This window comes from Podarcis filfolensis (assembly GCF_964270895.1).
Source record: "Podarcis filfolensis genome assembly, chromosome: 5".
Classification (NCBI taxonomy): Eukaryota; Metazoa; Chordata; class Lepidosauria; order Squamata; family Lacertidae; genus Podarcis; species Podarcis filfolensis.
Window position 1 is genome coordinate 43,945,125 of NC_139608.1, and position 18,597 is coordinate 43,963,721.

The window sequence follows — 18,597 nt, forward strand, 5'->3', positions numbered from 1 at the left end:
TCATAAGTGACATAATAAAGGGGAGGACGCAGGTGCCCCTGTGGGTTAAACCACAGAGCCTAGGACTTGCAGATCAGTCAGTGGTTCGAATCCCTGCGATGGGGTGAGCTCCCGTGGCCCGGTCCCTGCTCCTGCCAACCTAGCAGTTTGAAAGCATGTCAGAATACAAGTAGATAAATAGGTACCACTCCGGCGGGAAGGTAAATGGTGTTTCCGTGCGCTGCTCTAGTTCACCAGAAGCGGCTTAGTCATGCTGGCCACATGACCCAGAAGCTGTACGCCGGCTCCCTCAGCCAATAAAGCGAGATGAGCACCACAACCCCAGAGTCAGTCACGACTGGACCTAATGGTCAGGGGTCCCTTTACCTTTATCTAAAGGGGAGGCAGAATTGGATAACCCCAAACAGCTCAACTGGTAGAACTTTATGTAACTGTAAAATGCAAAAACTGGTCTAATAACATGTATTACTGTAGTAATATTATAACAACAAATTTCAGATGCTCACCCCACCCCTCCTCCAGTATCTGAAGTCAAGAATGCTACCTGAAGGAGAACAAAATGATAGACTAAATGGGCTTTTGGCTTCATACAGCAGAGCTCGTCTTAATGATGTTCTCATGTGATTACACAATATAAGATGGATCTTAGCATATGAAGATTCCAATTTCATAAAATTGGTACAAATCAGTTACAGATGGATGGAGGTTGACAGTTAACAACAATAAAAAAAAATCTTAATTTTAAAAAAGACTGCTGGAATAAACAGGTCTTGACTAACTGACTGAAAACAACAACAGAGAGGGAGGGGATTATATACATGGCCTGGGAAGAGGTGCTCCATAATGCACGTTACCATTTACAGTGGCACCTCAGGTTAAGAACTTAATTCGTTCTGGAGGTCTGTTCTTAACCTGAAATTGTTCTTAACCTGAAGCACCACTTTAGCTAATGGGGCCTCCTGCTGCCGCCGCTGCATGATTTCTGTTCTTATTCTGAAGCAAAGTTCTTAATCTGAGGTAATATTTCTGGGTTAGCGGAGTTTGTAACCTGAAGCATATGTAACCCGAAGCATATGTAACCCGACGTACCACTGTAATGGGGAGGACACAAGATCATTTGAAGTAAGTGAAGTATTACATCTAAAGAGCCTCCCCCTCCTCATGTGAGGCCATTGTATAATGCCTAAAATTACCTAAATGAACCACTGTTTGGAGGAGAAAATGAAGGATTAGATCTGTTATGAATTTCTGGGACAGCTAGTTCATACATACTGTACCTTTGTCTCAGTACAAACAGCAAGAAATGCATTTTCACCTCAGTGTATGTGAGCAACTGCCATACTAAAATAAAAAATAAAAAATTGTGAGCATATGAATGGTACAGCATAGCACTGAAGTCTAACGTAGATGTAATTATGTATGAAACAGCCCACTTAAGCGGTTGAATGAATTGGATCATATTTTTTGGTGCCTCCTAGAGTTCTGAGCTTATTTGAAACTAGCGCATTCAGATGATTCAGATTCAGCTGAATAGGTTAATTTTCTTTCCTTCAAACCATTCAGAATGGCCACTACATTTTGGATGGTGAGCCACTGGCAGAGCTGTCCCTCAGCTTCCTGGCATGGTGATCAGTTGCCCGTGCCTTCATGAAAGGAACGCTATTATCAGCTAGATGGCTCGTGCTCTTAGCTTGACCCGCCTTTCCGTCTCCTTTATGCACCTCCTCAGTCACTGAAGCCGCCACAAGGCAGGTGCCTCTCTTGCCAAAAACCAAGGTTGCTTCAGAGGCAGGTGCATTCAGACACGGGGCGCATAAAGACAGGCTGCAGATTCTCTCCAACCAAGAAATGCTGTGATTGTCACCGGTAATGGAAGGATCAGACGATGCTTGGGTGAGTGTTTGGGTATCATGGAGATTCAGGAAGTGAATTGAATGCAGTCGGCTGTGGGAGCTGTGCCGCGTGTGCTGAGAAGCAGGACAAGGATTCATGTTCGGCGTGTGAATGAGCATCTTACTCTAGAGCAGCTGCCTTTTTAATCTTGCCTATCCTTTACTAACAATGCCAATATGTCTGATGGTCCTGGACCTATCAAAATATCCCGCCGCGGTGGCGGAAGGCCGAACCCCCCAAAAGGACCCTGCGCGCTCCTCTCCTCCTGAGCTTTCAATCTGCTGCCCCTTTAAATGTCTTTGATAGTTGGCGGATTCTCTCGCTTTGCCCAACAGTTTCCGCCACACTTAACATGGCCGCCTCGCGGCTCCTTTCATTGGCCGACGCCCAAGAGGGCGGAACCTACGCCTCATGTCTTCTGCTTCTGCGGCGGTCTTTTAAAGAGCAGCGGAGGCGGCCAATGAAAGAAAAGAAGGCCCTCCTCCTGCCCAATGGGGAGCATGCCGTAGGTGGGGCAAGCCTCCCGGGGTACACCAGTTCACGGGTCAGACTTCACAGTCGCCGGGTGAAGAGAGCTGGGGAGCGGGGGGTGGGGTGGGGGGATGGAGAGGAGGCTCCTCGGTGCAATGGCTCTGCTCCTCTTCCAGGCCTTGCCCGAGGGGCTCCCGGCCAGCGTGGAGCCCGCGCAGGTAGGAAGGAAGGGGCGGGGAGGAGGGGCCAAAGGGTGGGGAGGGAGGACTCCGGGGTTCGGGCCTCTGAGGTGAGGCGAGTGAAGGGCAGGGCGGGGAAGCCCAAAGGGGGTTGCGGAAGGAGCAGCAGAGAGGCCTCTGCCCCTGCTGCGGGAAGGGCTTGAGGGTAGGTCCGAGGTCGGCTGCTCAGAAAGGCCCGCGAGGCGAAGGTCTTGAGGGAGATGAAGGGGCACCCCCGTTGGAAAGGCTGGTGGGGTCATTTGTTGTGGCGAAGGGTGTAATCCTTGGGATGTTGTGCTTCTCGCAGTAGAAAATGTCTGGCACATTAAGCCTTCCTGGGGAAAACGAAATGTGCATGTTAAGTTGTCATTCCTGATTTCATACATTTGCTTCCCTGAGTGGACAAGTGCAAGTAGGGTTCACCCTCTGGCACTCTGTAGGCTGTTTATATCATGTGGTGTTTTGCACTTCGGTTCACATACCTATACAGTGGTACCTCGGGTTAAGAACTTAATTCATTCTGGAAGTCTGTTCTTAACCTGAAACTGTTCTTAACCTGAAGCACCACTTTAGCTAATGGGGCCTCCTGCTGCCGCTGTGCCGCCGCTGCACAATTTCTGTTCTCATGCTGAAGCAAAGTTCTTAACCCAAGGTAATATTTCTGGGTTAGCAGAGTCTGTAACCTGAAGTCTATGTAACCTGAAGCGTATGTAACCTGAGGTACCACTGTATATACAACACACACACACACACACACACACACACAACCTCTCTTGTGAAGGATGTACAGGCATAGATAGCATAGCTTGCCGCTATGGCGTGCAAGGCTCAGTCCCTATTCAGCTGATCCTACTGTTTATTTTGAAGGGCTAACCTGCAGGTAATAGACAGGTGTCCTTAAGGTGGTGTGTATTCTGTGTGGTTGAGTATAAAGTATGGCATGAAAACTGGTCCTGAGTAAGAAAAATGTCATGTGTGAAGCAGTCCTAATTCCAGAATGCTAACTGTTTACATGTGTGGCAGCCAAATATATAGTGGCATCTTTTAAAACAGCAATCAAACTTGCCCTAGATAAGAGTTTTCATCAGATGTAACAAGTATGTAAGCCAAACAGGATAGTTTCTTCCTGGAAGAATGAATGGATGCAACTCAAACTTGGTAAATGGAAACCTACAGAAACTAGTGGGCGAACATTGTGTTCTCCCTAGGCATTTTATCTCTGACCTTAAGGTCACTAAACTTTAAGTCTAGGACACAGAATTAAGAGTGTCCAAATTTTTAATGAGTGCTCTCTCGTGGTCTAAATAAATGATTATCACACAAAGGGTAATTTGTCTCAAATTTTAGTGTTTCTCCTCCTATATTCTCCTAAATGCAGTTTGTGTTGTTCCCCTGCTTTAGGAATTTGGTTTTTTTGCATGTTACTTGTTGAAGTAGTTTCTTTTGCCCTTTTGTTTTTTGTTTTCATATGTAATCTTTTGTTTTCGTATGTAATAAACTGGTTTTGAAGATACCACAGAGTGCTCTTTTTTGCAAACATATCTCTGGGAAAGAGTGGAACTTTTTTGGAAAAGGAGGAGGAGAAGGGCTTGGCATTATTAGTGAAAGTTCAAAAATCTGGAACAGGGAGGTGGTTTTGTGGAAGAGGCATTTGATTGATGGTCATAGGAGCAAGGCCTGTTCAGCTTCATTTGCTTTTGTTAATTCCATCAACCATATGGGAATGTTGTATATGTGTTTTCTTTTCGTGCTGACTTCCTGTATTTGCATAAACATACTGGGTTTAAATTTGCTTGAACATGCTTTTACCATTCTATCTTTTCAGTTTCAGTGAACAAATAGTTTATACCATAAACTTTTGGGGCATTACAAACCTTACAGATTTTGCTAATGCATGTGGAAGGTATATATGTATGTCCTGATCAAGGAAAGTACTAGTCTCGCTCTAGTCTGCCTTGGTCAGATCACACCTGACGTGCTGTGTCCAGTTCTGGGCACACAATTTAAGAAAGATATTGACAAGCTGCAATGTGTGCATAGGAGGGCAGCCAAGACGATAAAGTGTCTAGAAACCAAGCCTTAGGAATGGTTGAGGGAGTTGGGTATGTTCAATCTGGTAAAGAAGAGACCGAGAGGATATGTGATAGCCATCTTCAAATATCTAAAGGGCTATCACATGGAAGATAGAGCAAACTTGTTTTCTCCTGCTCTGGTGGGTGGGATTCAAACCAATGGATTCAATTTAGGAGTTTCTGACTAAACATCAGGAAGACATTTCTGGCAGTAAGAGCTGTTTGACAGTGGAACAGATTCCCATGAGAGATGGTGGACTTTCCTTCCTCCTTTTAAGCAGAGGCTGGATGGCCATCTGTCATGTATTGCCAGGGGTTGGACTAGATGACTTCTGGGGTCCCTTCCAATACTACAATTCTATGATTCTATGATATATCTTTAAGCCAACTGTGAGAAACATTTGGGCAAACAGATAGCTCAGTTGGTAGAGCACAAGACTCTTAATCTCAGAGTTGTGGGTTCAAGCTCCATGTTGGGCAAAAAGATTCCTGCATTGCAGTGGTTGGACTCGATGACCCTTGTGGTCCCTTCCAACTCTACAATTCTATGATTCTACAGCTTTCATCACTCCTGGCGATTGGTGTTGCTTGCTGGGGCTGATGGCAGTTGTAGTTCATCAACAACAAGAGGGCCAAAGTTTCCCCACATCTGTTCTAAAGTATTTGAGATGGAGTGAATAATAGAGGTAGGTGCCACTCGCTAGCAAATGATCCTTCCATGGCAGTTGATTTCTTCTATGCATCCTTGCCCAATTCCTAATTACTGTCTATTTGTGTTCAAGTGGTGACTGATGAACCACATTGCTAGTGAGTCAAGGAAGAGGATCTTAGATAAAATTGAGTGGAGATAAAGTTTATTTATTATTTATTTATAAAAATATTTATAAACCACAAAATCCTATAGAAGGCATCTAAGCATTGTCCAACTAATATTAAATCACAGTCAAGATAAGAAAAATATAAAAACAGAAACGTTGTAAATAACGGGCCAATCTCTTAAAATCCATCAACTGAAGAGACCTGTTGATACAAGAAAGTCTTGAGCAGATGCCTAAAAATAAGAAGTGGTGCTTGGTGGATTTTTATTGAGAGAGGGTATTCCAGGGTTAAAACTGTCCCCTTATTGTAGAGTTTTCCATTTTAATCATAACAGAAATCACTTGTTCTCCATTCTCTTCCACATGCTTAGACTGAAGTTAACAGGGATCTCGTATATTCATATACTAGGATCTCAAGGTATTCCTGGAGAGATTGTCCTAGATGCTATATGAGGGATACAGAGAGGAGGGCTGTTAGGGCAGCTTCTAGGAAGGATGATTGCAGTTTTTTTCCTCTTACTATTCTTGACCAGTTAGATATTTGAGGTTCTTTGTTTTAGGAGCTTAACACCTTTGCTGCCCGTCATACTATTACAATACTGTACTTGAGCACAGACATCTGCCATGTTGTTTTAGAATTTACAAAGCATTGCTAAGTACTGTATAAAAATTAAAAGTAACGCAGGCCTTTGCATAAGCTGACATTCTACAATCACTTTTGTAGAGTCTTACCAACATGTAGGTTCTTGTTTTGAATTGCTGTTTTAGTTTGTTGGAACTTAGGTTAGAGGGGAATGTTTAGAGCCTTGAGACTTTTGGATGAAATACATACAGTAGACTTTAGGTAACAGGCTGAAAACTGCCTGTCCTGAAAAATCTCTCTTGGATGTTTGTTATGATGCCGTAAAACATTTGCAAAGGTTTAAAGCTTAGGGGGAAGAGAGAAAGCCCACGGCCAAACACTATAACATTTGTGAGAGAAGTGACTTGAAAAACATTTGCACAGGACTTAGGCTGGGGTCTGTCCTGTTGCTAACAATTCGGGAACAAAGACAGGATGCTCAAGTCAGTATTGTTGGAGGGTGTAGGACGCTGGTGAGCCAAATATGGTGGGGGTGCAGCAGGTAGAGCTTCCATTCAGGCATGTGATGAAGGATGAATGAATGGGAGAGAAACATAGGAGTTCTGTGTAGTTGGTAGGAAACTTTTAACAGCTTAAGGCCAGTTTACCGGTACTTAAAGGATATCCTTACACCATATATGCCCACTCAGCCACTTCAATCCATGGAACCTGTACTTTTGCAAGTGCCACATTATGTTTGTTCTACACTTGTAAATAATTGATCGTTTAGTGTGGCAGCTCCTGCACTCTGGAATTCCAAGTCCATTGACATTAGGCAGACACCTTCACTGTATTCTTTTCAGCATGTGCTAAAAACTCTCCTGTTTAGGGGAGTCTAGCCAGACAGGTGAAGTTAACCTGTATTTAAGTCTGTAATTTTAGCTTATAATGTATAATTTTAACTGCTGATTTTACTCATTTTCAGATTCTTTAAACTTGTTCCTAACTTTGAGTTTTATTATTAATAATAATAAATTCTTTTTTGTTTTCTTTTAGATGTTAGTCACTTGTTACCCAAGGTCTCTAACTGACTTACAACACTGTTAAAAACACAAATAAATATACCATAAAACAGAACACAAGACGTATATTTTATATTTTTTGTACATTGCTTGGAGGTTTCATATACAATTAAGCAGTATATAAATTTTATTAGATAGATAAATAAAAGGTGTGGACAGAGAAGCAAAGGCCCTGGGGAGGCATAGAGATTGTTCTTGTTTGTGCATGTAGCTAAATTTCACATGCTGGAACTGAAATTTCATTTGTAATAATAATAGTTATTATAATTTTGATGTTTTTGTACCCAACTTTATTCCAATCTGGAGCAGAAGGTGCCTTTATGTAGTAAATCATTAAAACAAGCATCTAAATTAAACATAACTGTAAAATCATTACACTGTACAGTACTAAAAAGTGGTGTGTGCACTGTACCCCAATGTAAAACAGATCTCAGATAAAAAAACCTGGGTAAAGATAATTTTCAAATAGTGCTTAAACATGTCAACCGCAGTGTTTCAAGCCTCATAGAATATACTGTTGAAAGACACTACTTCACATTCATTCTAAAGAGCCAGAATCTAGTTCAACTTTTGATACTTTCTGAACTTGGTTTTGCCATTGTAATGGAAACTGCAGTTGTCTATTTGATGTGGAGATGTATGGCGGTCAGACTCTTTAGATTATCTGGAAGTGCAAATCTGCAAGCACAAAGAGCAACATGTGTTAGGTTTGATTCAAATTTATTTGTCTTTTTCTCCATGTGCCTTTTTATGGAGGTTGGTGCAGTTTTAAGTAGAAGACCTTAGTATTGCAATAAATAAGACCTTAGTAAGGCAATAAATAAGTGTTGCGAGTAGCATAAGCTGGATTCAGAAGGAATGCTTCATCTGTGGATGATATTTGAACAATGCAGAGGAAACTACTGATTTCATACAGTTCTAAAGAGGTAGAAAGAAGTTATCTGTTTTAATAATTATCTGACTATGAATTTGTAAGCAGAAAAAAAGTTTGGGATATGTTGGTAAAGTATTGACAAAAAACATTGTAATAGGGAGTGTAAATGGGAAAAGGAATGCATGGAGATTGGGCTTTTATAGTGGGTAACACCTTCAAAACTATGTTCCATGCTGGATATGGTGATGGAGGAAAATATGCTCTTTAATGTGTTTCTTGGAGAAAAGAGGAGCATGTAAAACACAACTTTCCATAACCTCAATAAGACTGGATTGCAGTGTGGCAGCAATTCATAGTACTGACTGAGTGCTACTTCTTCAGGAATGGCTTGGGAGGACAACTGATGTTCTAATATGGAAACTTGAGCCTTAGCCTAGTAGCAGCTGCCTTTGTTGTAGTGTGCATGTGCTGACCAGCGGCAGTTGCCACAAACTCTTGGTGTATGTGCCAGATGTATGTGAAACTTTGGCCCCTTTCTGCAGCTTTCTAAGAGCAATTTGGCCTGGAGAAGCAGAGCTCATCAAACATGTTCAATGCATAGTAAGGTCTCATGGTGAGTAAGACAAAGTAAAATACAGTGGTACCTCGGGTTACATACGCTTCAGGTTACAGACTCCGCTAATCCAGAAATATTACCTCGGGTTAAGAACTTTGCTTCAGGATGAGAACAGAAATCGTGCTCCAGCCGTGCAGCGGCAGCAGGAGGCTCCATTAGCTAAAGTGGTGCTTCTGGTTAAGAACAGACCTCCGGAACGAATTAAGTACTTAACCCGAGGTACCACTGTACTTCAAAATATTTCAAATTAAGTCATAGAGGCTCATTTAAGTTTGTGACTATAGCATCTTCTTCTGTCTGGTTTTGCATTCTTGCATGTAGGGTTGATGAAATCTCTGGGGCACTAATTTCAAAACTTACTTGGAGTTCTGTATGTGGTAATTCCATGACATTTTGGCTGAGTCCATCTTTACCTGTTTCCTTGTAGAATGATTTTGCAAAAACTAAATGCCTTTATGTTTTTCTCTCATGGTTGTAAAATAAAGCATTAGTGTTAACTGGATATCCCCCTTTCTCTTGATCTCTCTCCAAACATCTTGTGTTGGAGTTAATTCACCTATAACTAATGCGGTTTTCGGATAAGCCGTTATCAGTAACTTAAGAATTCAACATTTTAACTTTTATGTAAGCCTGCATTCCAGCCAAGATAATCCTCCCTTCCTTTCACTAGCAGCAATAGTTCCCAGTTCTTTTGATCATGCCTCATCTTGTGAGCCAAAGTAGGGTCAAAACAAGTCAATCTTGAAGCACCAGGAACCAGTAGGTGGCATTCTTACCTCAAACTGAATGTAGTAGTTTTGTCTGATGTTGGGGGATCATATGTCGGTTTCTTTCCCAGCTATTTATTAGAAGTTGCTTTCTAAGAAGCAATGAGGCTAGCCATTTACTGAGGAAATTATATAGTGGAACCTCGTGTTACGTACTGTCCTCCTTGCGAACGCTTCAGGTTTTGAGCTCCGCTAACCCGGAAGTAGATGCTCCCAGTTGAGAACAGGATGCAAGTGGATGTCACGCGCTGGCGGCAGGCATCATTAGTGAAAGCACGCCTCATGTTAAGAATGGTTTCAGCTTAAGAATGGACCTCTGGAACGAATTAAGTTCGTAAGTGGAGGTACCCCTGTACCCTACCCTTCAGTGTTGCTGTTCTCCGTGCAGCTAACAAATCCTATGAGAATGAAAAGCAACAGCCCAGATTCAGTCCATCTGGCGTGTAAGTGGAAGTCAGTGCAAGGGCTCCCTTTAGTACAAGAGGGGTCTCCTCCTCCCATGTGCTCCCCTCCATCTCCCAAATCTGGTTCAGGAAAAACCCCAGAACAGCATGCAGAGAGAGGGAATCATTCCACCTGGCAGGCAGAAATTTTTGCACTGATGGGGAATGATCAGAATGATGTTGATTTCCTCCCAATAAAATCAGTAGATTGACAAGACACAGCATCACAGCAGGGCCTTTTAAATGTGGTTGTGGGAACAGAGGGTTATTGTTTTGTTTCCGTTATAACTATTTATTTTGTTTTTCTATATTGTATTTTTATCTTGTTAACCACCCTGAGATCTTCGGATGAAGGATGGTATATAAATTTAATAAATAAAATAAATATACGGAAAAGTCTTTGCCTGGTGCAAAAACGGCTTGAGTGGATTCTGGGCACACCATCTTTATTCCTATTGTGGCACTAATCCTAGTCCAGCATTAGTAGCTTGAAAACTGAACAAGTTGTTTAATGGACAAAAAGGGAAGATAAGGAAGGCATGGGGAAAGGCCTGTTTGCTTCCTCTTAGAAAGTTTCCTCTAGTGACTAGTTACTCCCAAACAAATTAATGTGGTGTTGAAATTATCTATATTGTATTGCAAGTAGCTTTATGCCAAAGGAAATTTTTCACTTTTAATTTCTTTTTTTAAAAGCTGCTTAAGTGCAGGTATATTGTCATTTAAGGAAAGTCTGGGGTGTGTGTTTGTGTGTGTGTGTTTTAATAGTTTCATAGCTGCTCTAGCAGTTGGATTGTGCTATTTCTCATGAGCACTCTCCAATATATGTCTGTGACAATCACACTCAAATGTAAAGACACTTGCAGCTGGTCATGCTTCTGGGACTTACTTTCAACTTTTTCAAGGGTGTGCTGTGAAAGCCTGCAAAACCAGTTCGACCCAATCCCAAACTTGGATGCTCAAATGAGTTTATGTGCTGCAGACAATGGTTCATGTATACAGTAGTATCAACTAACATAAAAAATAAGAATGCTGAGATGGTAATCATGCTGCTGTGTCTTATATTGCAGCTTGTTCCCATAATGTATATGGGTCCTGGAGTAAGAGAAATCACCACGTTGTGTATCTCTTTCACCATATGTATTTGCAGTATTATATTTATTGGAAAATGCTCGATTTATTTTTATATAGTCTCTCATTCTGGAGTAATGGGGTATCTCTCATGATTTTATAGCAGCATTACAAAAGACTTGATTCATGTGAACAGTAGATTTGAAATCATCCATAATGTTTACTACTACAGGTCTGTATTAATATTCTGCTGTTCTGGAGTGTGACTAAAGTGTTTTTATGTTTAGTCCGTAGTGTCTCAGTGCTTTATTCTCTTTGATCACAGATTGAGATTAAATGCTAGTACTACTGGTTGTTGTTGCTGTAGGGCTGCTGAGATCAGGACTTCTGTAATCCTGTGCCTCACAGTCTCAAACTCTGGACAGACTTGCTTCATTTGGATTATTCATTCTGCTTGTACAATTGGGGCTTGTTCAGAATTTACAATTTGGTCTGGGATTAGGGGAAAGATTTGGATTTGGTATATTGTAGAAGGGAAGTTGGTATGTTGTAGAAGGCCAGGGATCTGTGGGAAAGAATTTGAGGACATATTGAAGGGTGGGATGTAAAACAAAGTAATTTGCAAGATTCTGTACATACAACCTTATGAATTGTAGAAACAGAGTTTTTTAAACTCCCTGGCTGAGGGAATTTCAGCTTGGAATAAGGCTGTTCAAGCTCTAGTGTTAAGAAATCTGTTCTGTTTCATTTTACTAATATGCAAGATAAATGAGTGTTTTTCAGTTTTTCATATTGCAACAGCTGTTTCAGTTTGATTTCCCCAAGACATGAGCTTAACTGTGGGTTGAAGCAAGGCCCAGATGTACAAAGTACAGAGTACAGGTCTACTGGCCTTGTACTTTGCCTTGCTTAAACAGTCTTGATCTGGATGAAATAGAGGTCACTTGAAGGCACACTGAATTGTGAAAAGTTTGCTTCTGAGTACTTCTAGACTGAGAAACAGTAAAACCTAAAGTTGGTGCGGGATTTCTTTGCTAAAGACTCCTGTCGTCTTCACAAAACTAAAGTTCTCAGGATTCTTTGGCTAGCAGCCATAGCAATTTAAACAGATTTGAAGGTCCAGTAGATTGATTTTGTGGTGTAGACACCCCTTAGCAGATATGCTCTATATACTTCAGTGTAGCAAGCTGAATTTTATAGAGAGAGAACTTTTACATGTCTGGAAGGGTCCCAGGGACACAGTGCTCTACTGTAAACAAAAATAAGCATCCCACAGTGCTTTTAATATCTAATTTGTATGGTCAGGGATTGGACAGCATGTGGTATGTCTTGCATAAAGTAGTAATAAAATCAAGAGTAAAAAATCTTTTTCCTCACAGCAGCTCATGTGTAACTTGATCCTGAAGGCCCACCAGAAAGATAAATTTCTTAGCTCACCAGGTTCTACAATTATAAAAGAGAGAGAGACTTTAAACCAACAGGTTAAATTAGGCCATGGAATGAGAGCAAGTTTACTTAAACTGATAGTGTTATATTTGTATTTATGTTGGACTGACACAACCTCATCAAGCTGTTTTTATCTTCATTCTGGACATTTTTAAGGCCCAGGACAAGTTGCTATAGCTAAACAGGTTGGGACAGGGGAGGGGGAAAGCATTTTGACTATTTGCTGTTCATTTTGACTAGGGTTGCCATATCTGGAATACTGCAGCCGCAAGCAGTACAGCTAAATGTATGGGAAATTCCAGGTGTATGGCAGCCCATGTCGGCAGTGTCAACAACTTCTCTGTCCGGATTTTCACTTTTTGAAGTATGGCAACCCTAATTTTGCTGCTTTCTATTAAGAACAAGTTTTCTTCCTAAAACAGCACTGGGAAACCTATGGCTCTCCAGGTCTTGGACTGCCAACTCCCATCTGCCCTAGCCAGCATGGCCAGTAGTCAGGGATGATGGAAGTTGTAGTCCACAAACACTTGGAGGGCTGCAGGTTCTCCAGTGGTGTCATAATAGAAAGCTGATTTGACTACCTTAACCTCTCATTTTTAATAACCAGCTACCAAAGAGGCGACCAAATGAATAGGGTGTTAATAGAAGACATGGTGAAACTGACACTGCATTCTTAAAGGTACAGTAGTAAAAAGAAAGTCTCGGAAGAAAGGCAGCAAAACACATGCAGAGATAACTGTCTCTGCATGCCTTGATGGCCTCTCCTATTTACATTATGCAGGGTAGGAAAAGAGCAAGGAGAGGATGTCATGCAGCCCCATGCTTTTTCCTAAGGTAAAGGAAATACAAACTATGCATGTACACTGCAAGTTGCTTAACATTTTGTTAACAGATTGAGTAATCCTTGCAGCTCACAGTTGGGAATGACATGTCCTTTGTACTTGCTGTGATTATTAAAGTGCCAAACAATCCCTACTCTTATTCCACTACATGCCCTCACTTGTGAAGTATCTAATCTTTATGATGCTCAATAGCATCCTGGGATACCTATAACAAATGATCTCTGATTTAATTATATCTGCCAAGTACCCATATTTTTCCGTCTATAAGAAGCTCCCATGTATAATATGCCCCCTAATTTTTGACATTATTTTTTAGGAGAAAAACCTAGTCTTATACATGGAAAAATACGGTATATAGAATCATATTTGCCTCTCTGTTGCAGTCTGAACCCACTCCTATTCTTTACCGGAAGAAAGTGGCAGAGGGTACTTCTGGCCATGTTTCTCACTCCTGGCTAGTTATGCGGGGAATCTGTAATGAAATTGTAAACATGGACACAGAGTTCTCTTATATGGGAGGATCAAATGACATCTCATGGAGATTCTGACTGTTCTCTGTCTGCCTGGTCATTCCTCCCTCTTGGCAGATCTGATGTTGTGAAATGAAAGGGCGGGTCTAAATTTTTCAGGTAACAAGTATGTTTACTTCCATCCTGCTGAGCTATGAGATGCGCATGGTTTGGTTTCACTTCTTGAAGGTACTACTTGTTGGCTGAATCTTAGATACCCAAAAACTGAGTTGTTCACAGCTGTGATTTGTCAGAACACTTAGAGAGTTATATTGCATATAGATGTGAAACGTATGTTGTGTAAATATTACTGCTCTTTTGGTCATTGAAAAGAACCTGGACGCTTCTGAATATGATCAACTTCTCTCTGTGAAATTGGCATGTAGTTCTCAAAGCATCTCTCTTCTTGTAAGGAATAAAGTTAGGTTTCTTCTTCTCACTCCCTCTTCCTGTCCGGTAGTAAAAATACTTGAACTTTGTAGTGACTATATGTGGTTTTAATGTGATGAAGATGAACTGCAGTAGTTTATGCAATCTAACCAATTAAAAACTTTCAGAAATCTATATTCAAAGAAGTCACTTGCCAATGTTCTGTCAGTCATGAACAGGAAATGGAATTTGAGATGAGCTATGAAGAATGGAGCAAGCTTGGTGTTTATTGACTGGTATTGTTGGGAAGAAAGAGCCAGTTTAGCCATTGTGCTCCGGCGGCGCGGCGGCAGCAGGAGGCCCCATTAGCTAAAGTGGTGCTTCAGGTTAAGAACAGTTTCAGGTTAAGAACGGACCTCCAGAACAAATTAAGTTCTTAACCCGAGGCACCACTGTATACCGTATTTTTCGCACCATAGGACACACCGGACAATAGGACGCACCTTGTTTTAGAGGGGGGAGAACAAGGGAAAAAAATTATTCCGCTCTCTGCCCAGTGCCCCTTCAGCGAAGTGGCAGGAGGCGCTGCGCAGAGAGTGGGAGAATTTCCCCCCTCTTGTTTTCCTGCTCTAAAACAAGGTGCCGTTTAAGGTGCGTTCAGGCGGCTACCCTGGAAGCCTGGAGAGCGAGAGGGGTCGGTGTGCACTGACCCCTCTCGCTCTCCAGGCTTCAGGTTCCTTTCGACCTGCGCTTTGGGGCTGGCGGGGGGAAGCCCACCACCAGCCCCAAAGAGCAGGTCAGGGAGCAGCGGAAAGGCGCAGCGGAGAGGCTGCTGCAATAGTCGCGCGTCACCTCTCCAGCCGGGAGAGGGTCACGGGGGGGGCTGCTTTAGCCCCGCGCGCGCTCTCCCGGGTGGAGAGGTGACGCGCGCCTATGGAGGCTCCTGCCATAGGCGCGCGTCACCTCTCCAGCCAGGAGAGGGTTGCGGGGGGCTGCTTTAGCCCCGCGCACGCTCTCCCGGGTGGATAGGTGACGCGCGGCTATGGTGGCTCCTGCCATAGCTGCGCGACACCTCTCCAGCCAGGAGAGGGTCGCAGGGCCTTGGTGTCTTCGCTCCATAGGACGCACACACATTTCCCCTTCATTTTTGAAGGGGAAAAAGTGCGTCCTATAGAGCGAAAAATACGGTATGTATTGAAAAATTAAATGAACATAGTAAAAAAGAATTAAGAACAGTTTCAGGTTAAGAACAGACCTCCGGAACGAATTAAATTCTTAACCTGAGGTACCACTGTATGCCTTTCACTCTTATGGAGAGAAGTAAGTTGCTGTGCTTTGGGATGTGGTTGTGGTGAAAGCAAAATATAGCCTCCATCACTGACATTACATGGTACAAAACCTTCTGATGGGTACACTTATAATGCTCGTGCACAATGTGAAAGTGCACTGGGCTTCTACCTTGGGATATTTGCTTATATAACTCTTCCTGAAAAATCTTGGTGTTTCTTTGAGCATGCTGATGACTCTCTTTTGTGGGTGTGGTGCCGTTTTACTTACATAAGGATCCATATTAGGATAATTGAGTTTACTATGGAATTCCTGCGAAATACTCTGCCGGTAGAAATTCAGAAGGCACCTTCTGTTTTAACCTTTAAACACCTGCTGAAAACTTTTCTATTCTATCTGGCTTATGCAGGAAATTAAGAATACGTCTTTCCATAATTATTATTTGATCTCTGATGTTATAATTTTATATGGTTTTATGTATGACTGTTGTAAACCACTCCTTTTAAAAAAATGAATAGTGGTATATTTTATGAATATTTTTATAAAATAAATACAGAGGAAATGATGGGGAGAACCATAGGAGCCAACTCCTAGGGGCTTTGGGGGCTTCATCCCCCTCCTAAAATATTTGAGGGGGCTGGGGGGCCCCAAAGTTGATGGCTATTGCACTGTGCACTGTGTGCACTGCATCATGTGATTAATTATGCAGGACAGGGCTTACCTACCCCCCCAAATATTTTATTCAAGTTGGCACCTCTGGGAAGAACTGAGGGGTGCTTGTATACTAGATGCCAGTTTGTACTGCAAATATCGAATTGCTAAGTTGAAAATGTGATATGTATGTCTCTTAAGAATGAAGGTTTATGAGGAAGAGAATTAGTGGAATAATAGTGAAAGGAATGAATGATAGCTTTAACATTTTTGCTAGTTTGGAGTTATAGTTGTAGTATGATGTCTGTGTAAGATGACAAGTAAAATTGTTTAAAGTGTACAAATATTAGTTAATGTGGTTTTAATTGTTGAAATATGTTTTGCTATCTATGTACACAGTGATTAATATGAGGGTGAATGAGTTTTTCCTGATGAAAGCAGCTGTTGGCTTCTTGCCTTGGATTTTGTAAAAACAAAGTAGGCAAGATTGCCTGTATATATGCATGGCCCTGATCTTCAGAAGGGCATTTTACTGGTGGTGATAATGTTGGCATTTTATGCATTTATTTAAAAGCTTAATGATTGCACAGCAGTGGATCAAAGTGTGTTACTGTTCTCTCTTGGGACAGCTGGCTGATAAAAAGTAGTGGTCTGGACTATATCAGACTATCACTTCTTCACACTCTCAGATGCAAAATATTGGAAACCATCCATGACTTGCTACTTTTTAATTTCCTCACAGCTGAGGAATACACTTGCTGATACCACTCTTGCAAAATCTTTGCCATGCATCTTGGACATGTAATTAGCTGAATATGAATACCCAGGACATTGTCTCTGTTCACAGCTAATATGCCTTCTGTTGCACTCTGTTCAGGTGAGGGACTTTGGAACTTCAGTGATTTAATAGCTATCTAGTAAGTTACCTATAGTTAAGCAAATAGAAGTTATTTTTGTAAATTTGAACCTGGTAGAGCATTGACATTGGGACACAGGTGGTGCTGTGGTCCAAACCACTAAGCCTCTTGGGCTTGCCGATCAGAAGGTTAGCGGTTCAAATCCCTGCGACGGGGTGAGCTCCCGTTGCTCGGTCCCAGCTCCTGCCAACCTAGCAGTTCAAAAGCATGCCAAAAAGTGCAAGTAGATAAATAGGTACTGCTCCAGTGGGAAGGTAAACGGCGTTTCCGTGCGCTGCACCGGTTTTAATGTTCCGTTGCACCAGAAGCGGCTTAGTCATCCTGGCCACATGACCAGGAAAAACTGTTTGCGGACAAATGCCGGCTCCCTCGGCCTGTAAAGCAAGATGAGCGTCGCAACCCCAGAGTCGTCTGCGACTGGACTTAACTGCCAGGGGTCCTTTACCTTTACCTTTTTTAGAACATTGACAGGCTGACTGACCATTAAATAAGCAGATAGGGACAACTTTATAATGGTTTGTATATCATAAGAGAACATTACAGAAAGGTTTGGTCAGTTCCCATTGGCTTTGATCTCAAGGCTTGGGTCCTGTGTACTTTAAAGATCATGTTTGCTCCTTGCTGTGTTTGCCTTCCTGTCTGGGCCATGTATTTCTAGTTTAAACAGCAATGGCATATAGGGAATTGTGTGGCATACAGGGAATTGTGTTCAGTGGCTGTCCCAAAGCTACAAAACTCTTCTAGAGATTGTCCAAACTTGAACCATAACATTTTCTGAAACAACAGGAAAACATTATTTGAGCAGTTTTTTAAAAAAGTCAAGTGCACTAAAGAAATATGTTCAATGAATGATACACACATTTAGCGGCAGATAAGTATGTCCACAGTGCTTTGTACTGAACACCCATAATTTTGTGAATTCATAGTGTAGGGTCGCCATATTCCAAAGAGCAAAAACCTGGACACACACACACACCTCATTGGTGCACCCCCTTCATTGCACATCTCCATAGCTTGCCCCCTACCTTAGGGTTGCCAGAGGCGGGGGAGGGACTGCATGAGCTGGCGCATGAGAGAAAAAGAGAGAGCAACGTCAGAGGACACTGGGGAGGGATGCGGCTGGTGTGAGACGACCCCTGCTGCTGGCAGCAAAGGAAAGCTAGGCTCTGAGCTGCTACTGCTGCTTCCAGGGCACAGAAAAACACCCCAACATTTTTGCATATTCTAAAAACAGACAAACCCAGACAGAGATTTTTAACCCTCCAAATCCGGACATATGGCAATCCTATCATAGTAGATACTAGAACTCAGTTTTTTGCCTTTCCTATTTATCTTGAGGGATCAAAAATGTTTCCTACATGCAGTACACAGGTGAGGAAGGTCAGGCCTGGGAGTCAAATACTGTATGGTCCTTCAGACATGCCTATTCAGCCCCTAGGACTCTCCTAGGCCACAAACCCTATTCTGAACCCTTCTTGAGCACTGTGGGCTGACCGAAATGGAACTGAGACAATGCTTCTTGTTTGCCTGATAGGAGGATGGAGATGCAGGTGGGGAGGTGTTTGTGAAGGTAGAATCCACTAGAATATGGCTAGAATATAGCCGCCTATACAAAGGAAGAGTCCCATACGTTGTTCTGCTCAGTTTTGCCAACGGCCCCACCACCTGAGAGGGTTGCCAGTTAGGAAATGC

At 42.3% G+C, this 18,597-nt stretch overlaps 1 protein-coding gene across 3 annotated transcripts in view; it reads left to right on the forward strand.

Moving 5' to 3' along the window:
* The first annotated feature begins 1,637 nt into the window (after positions 1 to 1,637).
* Positions 1,638 to 18,597, forward strand: part of WBP1L (WW domain binding protein 1 like) — a 53,908-nt gene continuing 36,948 nt past the window's right edge. The window contains exon 1 of one of the 3 annotated variants that reach the window (XM_083616461.1): positions 1,638 to 1,893. In XM_083616461.1, coding sequence (XP_083472587.1) covers positions 1,870 to 1,893 — 24 coding nt within the window. In that variant the 5' untranslated portion in view covers positions 1,638 to 1,869. Of the gene's footprint in view, positions 1,894 to 2,297; positions 2,583 to 13,821; positions 13,871 to 18,597 lie in introns of those variants that run through there. The other 2 variants (XM_083616458.1, XM_083616459.1) reach the window with 2 other exon arrangements.